The 9,401-nt window shown below is 35.2% G+C and overlaps 1 protein-coding gene across 1 annotated transcript; it reads right to left on the bottom strand.

Annotated features, from left to right (window-relative positions):
- Positions 1-7,529: 7,529 nt before the first annotated feature.
- Positions 7,530-8,939, bottom strand: LOC145090421 (uncharacterized). Its single transcript, XM_079028638.1, has 3 exons — positions 8,543-8,939; positions 7,903-7,997; positions 7,530-7,697 (listed from the first exon to the last, which is right to left on the bottom strand). Exons 1-3 carry the CDS (start codon positions 8,933-8,935, stop codon positions 7,640-7,642), a joined length of 546 nt encoding a protein of 181 aa, XP_078884764.1. The 5' UTR covers positions 8,936-8,939; the 3' UTR covers positions 7,530-7,639.
- Positions 8,940-9,401: the final 462 nt, after the last annotated feature.

Here is a 9,401-nt window from a genome sequence, read left to right on the forward strand (position 1 = left end):
AGTAATAAAAAGTGTAACCTTAATTAATTCCCTAAGTTACAAAATAAAGAAAAGTTACATTCTTTTATTAGTTTAAAGTTTTCCATAACTTGTCCTCAAGTTATGGAACTTGAAGAGTTTTTAATTAAAACTACTTTAAACACATAAGTTATGGAATTAATTAGTTTTGAATAGTTTCAAAAACTTGCCCTCAAGTTTTGGAATTTGAAAAGTTTTCACTTATGAATACTTTAATTCCAAGTTAGCCCTTAGAATTTTAAAAGTTAAAATTCAACCCTTATACTTTATAATATTATAAGTTAATAATATTTATATATATGTATAAGAGTAAAGTCAGTCTTACCGTTAGTAGGCCTCATTCACGAAGCCGGTCTATAAGGGGGTATAAGGTTACTGCCTATAAAATGGCAGTTTAACGGGTGTCCACTCTCACCCACCGCTTCCTTGACTGGTGGAGGGTTGTTAGTGAACGGGTAGGACAAGGACTTTAATTCTCCCTTCATTAAAAGTATTAATGATAAATACTAAGTAACTAAACCATTTAAAAATACTCAATCTTAGTTACTTAGGAAAAAGTGAATAAGGTGCTAATCCATGAAATTACACTTTGCACTTTGTTTAAGTCGTTAGTGGAGCGTGTGTGGTTAACCGGCACACTAACTTGGACTTAACAAGGTAGGCAAAGGGTAACTTAATATTTATCATAGTATCGGTGGAGCATGTGTGGTTGACTGAAACATCGATTAAGGGGTAAATATTAAGGGTACCCAGTATATTTGCATGGTTACTTCACACCTTGTTTTGTGATCCTTGGCATCCCAGTCACAAAACCTGAAGGGCACACTCGAGATTGAAACATGCCATTGAACAGTTCAATGAATATCAAAAGATCTAGGAGTTTCAAATCCAATTAAAACCTAATAATACATTTCGTTTATCTTGGTGGAAATTGGTGAATCGTCATTCACCTACCTTCAAATATTTTATAGCTTAGATTACGACATCCCTCTTCCAAGTTATACAAGTATTGTGTTGGGTCCTAGCCTTAATATTTCATATTGGGTGTCATATTAAGGACTTTAAATCAACTATCTTGAATATCTCCCAAAAAGATGTCTGGTTTAGACATTTATGATCTTCCCAAACCTCTTGAAACAAGCTTTTGTAAATGAAGATGATGTCCCATGGAAATCATACTTCTTTCACCTCCTCCAATTATTCTCCCTAACCCACAAGTTCTTGAAAAGTTTAAGGTCACTCAAGCCCTATTGGCCAGTAAAGGTCTATGTGTGGTCACATCTTGGAGATGTAGTTACATATTGACAAGCCGGGAGAGTTGGGTGTCAAAGTCTTGAGAAACTTGGTGGCTCAACTACTTTCTAAGTCACATAGTGAGTACCTTTGGGACACCTATGAAACAGACTATGACAAGACCCTTAATGATCTTATCTATTTGCTAAGATCAACTTCATAAAACTTTATGGACATTGACAATGATGACACTGGATATCCAGTAAATCTCTCTCTTCCCAATGGAAAAGGATCGGCCATAGTCAACTCGGTTGACCAAATGGTAAAGAGAGAGGCTAAGTCTGAGATAGTCCCATTATCAAGGGTCCATTGCCAAAGGAAGGGGCATTAGTTGCTAAGCTGCCAAATTTTACCTAAGGATGTTAAAGTCAATAAGTTTGACTCTACTTCAGGTAAAATCTACTATCTAACTCTGCTAAGTTTCTATTCTGAGATTCTTGATACAAGATGTGACTGGGTCACATGTTGATGTTTTAAGAATCAAAGAAAAGTGAAGAAACTTAAAGAAAGAATATGTTGAATCTGATCGCGTAGATGGATTTCTATCGCATAGTTTGAAGTTCGGATTCTTGAGCTACTTCTTAGGAGTTATGATGTATTGCTTAGCAATAGATAACAACAAAGTTTTCATGTGCTTTTGCACTGTAAGGATAGTTTTTACGCAAAGTTTTTAAAATAAAAGGAAAAAAAATTATTTATTTTAAAATATCCTTACAATGGCATTTGTGAAAATTTTTGTTGCTTATAAAGATTCCATTAAGAGCAAGAGTGGAAATATGAATTTGATTCTTTCATTTGTTGTAGTGTCTAAATTTACCTAATAAGGAAAGATTCTCATCACCCAAGTTTCAGTTGGATAGAAACTTGGAATCATGCAAGTTGTATAGCATGATGGATGAGAACTTTCAAGCATTGGAAAAATTAAGACTAACTACTTGTTCACATGGATGTGTGAGTCAAGTAAAAGGAGTAAGGGATCGAGTACACATTCTTGTGCGCTGGTCAAGTCCACCACAAAAGATCGATAAGATTATTCGTCAAAATTTACTAAAGCTCAGTAAATATGGTTATAATTACAAGCTTAAGTGTAATTGGAATAAGGTTCCAATGTATGACAGAGTGAATAAGAAGAATCAACTTAGGCAGAAGGATAAAAGTTTCTCAAATCTGAAAAGATGGGAGAGTACTTTAGTATCAGTTTTTGTGATCATCTTAATGATTAAGAAACCATAGCACAATTAGTTATGTAAGGAAATCTTAGTGCATTCTTATGACTAAGAAGAGGAATATTGAATTATTGAAATGGTTAAATCAAGAAGATGAGTCATACTTCGTTCCAATACAAGTCTTAGAGTCATACTCCAAGATTGTAAGTTGAGTGACATGTTTTAGAGAAGGTTTAAAACACATGTCAAATGTAAGAGTAAAAGTTTTCTACTCTTGTACATTTGAAATTGGTAAGTTGTGATGTTTTGGATAAAACAAAAACCAACTAAGGCCAATTGTGTGAAGTGTTTGTCTTAATTAGAATCCACACTATCTCTTGGATGTTTGACAAGGGAGTCCTATATGTCAAGAGGACAGTGGGAGTCTTAAAGGTCTTGAAAGTCTCAAGAACTAATCAAGAATAAAAACCTGAAGTTTTTCACTATCACACGACTTGAGGTTCATAACCTATCGTGTTGACATATTCTGTGCCCATTCCAATTAAAGTTGGCTTTGCATATGAGTTCTTAGAGTTCTCAATTGGTTGCACAACAACTTGGAAGCAATGGCAGGCCCTTGAGCTGCCAGGTGGCAAGAAATTAAGATTGAGTTCAGTCCATATGAGTTTGGATTTGTCATTATCCTGTCTTGTGACTATGGTTTTGACAATTCACATGGATAAGAACACATACACCATTAAATCTAAGTGTCATAAGGTTTCTCTCCGGTTCATGAAAATGATGGTGAGGAAACACTTTCACTAAGTAAATTTTAGCTAGATAGCAATTGTGTTATTTTCATTCTCAAAGTCGTTAGTGGAGCGTGTGTGGTTTACTGACACACTAACATGGACTTGTGAGAAGTGGCAAAGGTCTAAACAATCAAGACTATGATTACGGCATCCTTTTTCATAATTCTTAAAATTGTTTTTACATACCTGTGAGCTATCTAAGATAAGGTGTATGATTATGATAAAGTTTTATCAAAGCAATCTAGTATCAGAAATCTGAACTTTGGTAAGAAAGTCAATAAAGTATTGATTTCTAGAAGTCCAGCTGATATCTGAGTACATGTCAAAGCTAGTGGGAGCATAAGTGTTATGCTAATAATCATCATGTTAGTGGGGGCATGATAATTATGATAAGTATTGAAAGTTAGCAATGTTAATTATAGAAAACAAAAAGTTTGAATTGGGAAAGAGTTGTTTTGCGATAATTAAGGGAGAGGAAATTATACTTCATCTCAAATCTATAAGCTTAGATTGAGGTTTTAATCGTATTTAGTCAAGGATATATATATATATATATATATATATATATATATATATATATATATATATATGTATGTATATATATATATATATATGAATTTCATGTTGAAATAGCTCAACATATGGAAATTATGTATATGGGTCCATTATTTGCGTTCTAAAATTCGATTATGATTACGGCATCCCTTTTCATAATCTGAATTATGAGAACTTGGCAAATAGAAATGGAAATGTTATAGCAAAAGACTGGTTTAGTCTTTATGTGAGACATCATGAATCGTACCCCATATGTTTCGGATATAGGATCGATTACATGTGCTATATTCATCCTTTCTAAAATTTTCCAAATGCCTGGGACATTAAGAAGGGAAAAGGTCTAGAATTGGACATAACTAAAAGGATTAAATAATTGTCGAGGACAATCTAAGGTTTACCAAAGATTGGTTGCTCAAGGACAGTTGGAAGTATAGTGATAATTCTGGAAGGACCATATTGACATAATCTGTAAGGAGGCAACTCTTGTTCAGAAGTGATAGTCAAAATGGAATATGGAAATGTTTCAAAGTTAGAAATTATTCAGTCTGTGTAAGATTAGGAAACTTAATTCAAGAAGGATGTTTCCAAGGAGCTGATCTCCTTTGGAATGCTCTGTAATGGTTGTTGTCAAGTCTTTCTGACTTTGTGCATAATCACTACAAGAGGATCAATGCATATAAGTTTAGAATCTAACAGATTTTAGTAAATGACATGAATTTGGAATTCTTGCATTTACAGTAAGGATTTGGGACTGTGAAAGAGGATCATTGGAGTTATGTTCAATTGATCTAATTCACAAAGTAAAGATCATAGACAAACATAGTATGCATACTTGGTGTATGGCATGACTAGTGTTTAGAAAAACATAGTGTACATGCTTGGAGCATGGGACAACTATTGTTTTAAATTCAAGAATAATGTTGATAGCTGAAACAGTATACAATGAATAATCTGTAATCATATGGTGATATATAAAAGGTGTTTTATTTATGTTCATAGGTTTTGATACAATATTGGATTCAATTATTATTGTGTTTCACTTTGCATGTTTTAACTTCCAGAATAACTAGGTCATTGTTCTGGATGACTAAGTTATTCAAATCATCCACAGTCGGTCATATGTTGGAAGTAGATATGAATTAAGACTGTCATGGGTTGGGTTGTAGAGGTCTAAGATGTTGGACAAAGGGCTACAACACTCATGAGTGCTCATAAGTTCTGAGTATTGGATTCAAACCGCGCTCATTGGAATCACTTCATGGATTTTATCACGAGTGATCATGAGACGACAGAGATATGAGTTGTTACTATGAGTTGGTTGTACATTGATTGCACGAAAACGCATTCGGTAACTCGATGTTATAAAACGTGCCTTTGTGTATGATTCAACAAGTAGTAGAACAAGCCATATGAGTTGAAGTTTATCCATTCCTTTTACCTTCGGGATAAAAGCAATATCTGTGGGCCCCTCGATCATTTGATGATGACAAATGGAAGTGCTCGGCCGGGCCAGGACTGATTTGATTTGTTCAATTAGTCAGTCATCATAAATCAGAAATCGGGAAATAACAAATGGACAGAGAGAATGATTATAATGCATGTCTCAGTCTATATGATATCTAGAATGGAGGAATATATGATCCCTTATCTAATGGACAAGTCATTGATAAAGGTCAGAGTTCATCTACAAGGCCAGAGTTCGACAGAAGCTTTTGAGAGCTACGATTGCTAGTCGATTATTGAAGTCATACTCAATAATAGTTTTAGACTTATCCAAGTAGGAGACTGTTGGATTAATGTCTAAGTCCATAACTATAATTAGTGAGACTTGACCCGACCCGATATGGTCCATTTGGGTTGCATGGCATCATGCATTTGGATAGACTATAATGAGGGAAATAACACTTAAGGTTTGTTAATATATTATAAGTTCTAATATATTAATAAGATTATTTAATTAGTATTGATCAAGAATTAATTTGGAATTAATTAAGTGATCAAAAGGAGACTAATTAAATATATTGGTTGATTGTGTAAATCATTCATTCTTATTTATGTGGGCTTGTGATCCAAGATTCCTTTTGTTGGAATAAGTCCATGGGGTGACCCATGGATACTCCATGGAGATTAAAATCCATGGAGCATAAGGAATGGGTAAAGTTATGAGTTACATGGTGTAACCCTAATAGCCACCATATAAAAGAATCCCATGGCTCAAGAAATCGGCCATTATGTGTGAGAATGAAGGGCTAGCCGATTTCATGAAGTGTGTATGTTCTCTCAAGTCATTCCATGTGCATTTGGTGTTGTGTGAACCATTTGAGGTGTCACACTTGGGGCACTAGGCACTCAAGCTTCATGAAGACATTCTACATCAAAGAGGTATGTAATTCTAACTTGATATATTCATTTGAATGAATGTTATTATGCTAGCTAGGATGAATACCTTGGCAAGTTCAGTTGCATGTATAATAGAGAAAACATAGATCCAAGGTATTTAGGGTTGCATGTACACTTAGGAGTGTTATAATGCTCAAAACTCATCAGGTATGTGGCAAGGTTTCCATATCTGAGGTACTTTCGGTCATGATTGTCCAGGATAAAGATGAGCTTCATATTTATTTGAGCCTTAGAGGCCATGGCAGTTTGGATCTAAAGGGTGTAGATCTATATGAGTTTGTTGGTATAAGGTGTCAAGACCTTGTTCAGAGTAGTCCTAGTTTGAGGCGCGAGACTCATGAGGAAAGAGAATGTGATGATCGGCTCGAGGTTTGCAGCATGTGGATGGGTAGTTGGTTGATGGATTGGGAAATCATTCTCTATGGCGGGGTTATTTTCTTCCAACCTCCCGTGTTCGAGGTTTGTTGCTGAATCGGAAATGATTTGGCGCACTGATCGAGCAAATTGTTCTGCTAAATCAGTATCACATCCTTCTATGGGAAATGGGAACATTGGAAGTCCAGAAAAGTTTTCAACACGCAAAAGAAAGGCTAAGTCTGAGACAGTCCCGTGTACCATTCCAGAAGAATCTGTATGTTTCTACTGCCAAAAGAGGGGTCATTGGTTACGAAGCTTCCCTAACTACCTGAGAGTTCTAAGAGATGGGAGAGTCAAGATGTATGACTCTTCTTAAGGTAAAATCCACTATATAACTCAATTAAGTTCCTATTTGGAGATTCTAAATACATGATGTGATAAGATTACATTTGGTGTTTTCTAGGATCGAAGAAAAGAGTGGAAGCTTAAAGAAAGAAGTGAATTGAGTCTGATCGCGAAGAAATGGATTTCGATCCCATGATTCGATGATCGGATTTTTGGAGCTGCTACTTTTAGAGTTATGATAGATTGCTTAGGAATATGTAATAACGTAGTTGTCATTTGATTTGCATTGTAAGGACAAGTTTTTCCGCACCTTTTATTAATAAAATAAAATTTTGTTTTTGTCTTATTTATATATTTCCTTGCAATGGCATGAATGAAAAATTGACGTTTGTGTATTTCTAGTTTTAGCAATGTTTAAATGGATGGGATTCTTAGTTATGTAATTTGTGCTAATGTTGAGAATTTACCAAGTAGGGAAAGATTCTTGTCGCCCGAGTTACAATTGGATAGATGTCACACCCTCGGCTAAGGCGGAACACGTCGGAAGCGGGACTAAGTTCATGGATCACAGATAAACTGAATATATAGCACAAGTACAACGATAAATAAAATAGCATTTGTATTCCATCAGCAAGTTTGAATACAAGGTTCTTACAGATAATAATGGTACAATAGTTGCCTTTAACAGATAAGCAAATAACAGGAACAAGGTAGCTAGGTCGTCTGCAATCCACGACTAACCAGATTCTGAAATGCAGCAACCCATTCGGCCCTTCAAACCAAATTCCCCGTACCGTAAGTAGTAGCGTAATAAATAATATTTGTGTGTGATTTATATTGCATAAAAAAACGGTGGTGTTGTTTGATTAAACAAAGTATTTAGAATATATATATATATATATATATATATATATATATATATATATATATATATATATATACGCGAAAATATGTAAAAATGGGGCCGTAACACTCACCTTAAACTGCCATTGAAGATTGGTTGTCGAGAATGGATGCGAGAAAATCGAGATGTATTGTCGTGAACACGGAACTCCAAGATAAATTTAGTTTCCTAGAAAATTTCAATATAAATTAATGTTTGGAAAGTTATTTGGTATTTTATCTAAAATATAAGACCCATTTATTAATTTAATTAAACTAAAACAAATTAGTAATTTCCAAAAATGAGTCAAAATAAATTATTTAAATTCTAAGTTTGATTTTGGATTTATTTTGTAAAGCTTTTTCCATATAGGGGTGGTTTTCGAACAATTTTATTAAAGTTAGAAGGTTTTGGACTTGATATGTAAAGAAAATCCAAGAGAGGGTGATAAGTAATTAATTTAAATGAGAGTTTGATGGGGGGTTGCTTTGTTAAAACTCTTATAATTTTGAGGATTGTTTTAATTATTCTAACTATGGGAAGGGAATAAAAGCGTTTAAAAAATATGAAGTTTGTACAGTAACTTGCACGTTTATGTACACATGAGGGTATACCTCCTGTGTTCTTCATTTACGATCGCAAGAAAGAAAAAAATGCGTAGATGATCCTGTAACTATCGGTAATGCATGAGGATGTAAGAACCAAGCAAGAAGATGGGAGGAGGGATGACTTACAGATGAAGAATAGCAGCACAACACATGTGGTGATTGGTGGTTCACTGCAATGGCAGTGGAGGTGCTCGGTGGTGATAACAGGTAGCCGGCAGCATCCTGCTGCCGGTTTTCCTTTCTTTTTCCGGTCAATTCAAAGGCTGGGGGAGGTGGAGGAAGGTTGGAGAAGAGTTTCTTCGAGTTTACAGCAGGTAATGGTGGGGTTTTGAAGATGGAATAAGGGTGGTGCAGTGGTATACCGTGAGATACAGATAGAGAGTGTTTTAGAGAGAGATATGTAGATCTTAGAGATGGAGAAGAAAGTTGGAGGTTGAGGTGTGATTTTTGGAGGTGGTCTAAGCTTCCTTTTACAGCCAAAGAATGCCCACACACAACACAAGTAAGCCATACTTCCATCTCATCATGTACTCTCTTGGTGAAACTTGCACACAAAGAAGGAGAGGAGGAGAAGATATAGTCACAAGGGATGATACAAGGGAGGGAAATATCAGATTTTTGGGCTCTTAAGTCATACGTGAGCCCCACATGAGTTATTCTCTCTTTAATTGCCCAAAACACTGAAAACCGGGTGCCTCGGGATCCATGCATTGAGAAAATTTTTCGAGAGTACCGTTAGATAGAGTTTAATTCAAGGATTTCGGAACATCAAACGGATTAATTTTTGGAGTTACGGATTTCCGGGAAATTGCGTTTGAAGTTTTACGTCTAAACGGCTCGCGGTGTCCATTTTCAAGACTTTTGTAAATATTTTTGTTAAAAATGTTTCGAGCATGAAATTAAATAATAGACTATAACCTGAGTCCAAAAAGATTAACGGAAATCCCGTCGGCAAAACGTAAGTACCTCAACGGATCAATTCGGT

Source organism: Lactuca serriola, chromosome 2, assembly GCF_051521515.1.
Source record: "Lactuca serriola cultivar US96UC23 chromosome 2, Lser_US96UC23_V15, whole genome shotgun sequence".
Lineage (NCBI taxonomy): Eukaryota > Viridiplantae > Streptophyta > Magnoliopsida > Asterales > Asteraceae > Lactuca > Lactuca serriola.

Excerpts from the sequence above, each read along its gene's own strand:
- LOC145090421 (XM_079028638.1), bottom strand. The coding sequence starts at position 8,935 with ATGGAAGTATGGCTTACTTGTGTTGTGTGTGGGCATTCTTTGGCTGTA. Across the intron at positions 7,998-8,542 it reads TGTGCTGCTATTCTTCATCT|GAAACTAAATTTATCTTGGA; the intron begins GTAAGTCATCCC and ends GAAATTTTCTAG. Across the intron at positions 7,698-7,902 it reads ATCTTCAATGGCAGTTTAAG|GGCCGAATGGGTTGCTGCAT; the intron begins GTGAGTGTTACG and ends TTTGGTTTGAAG.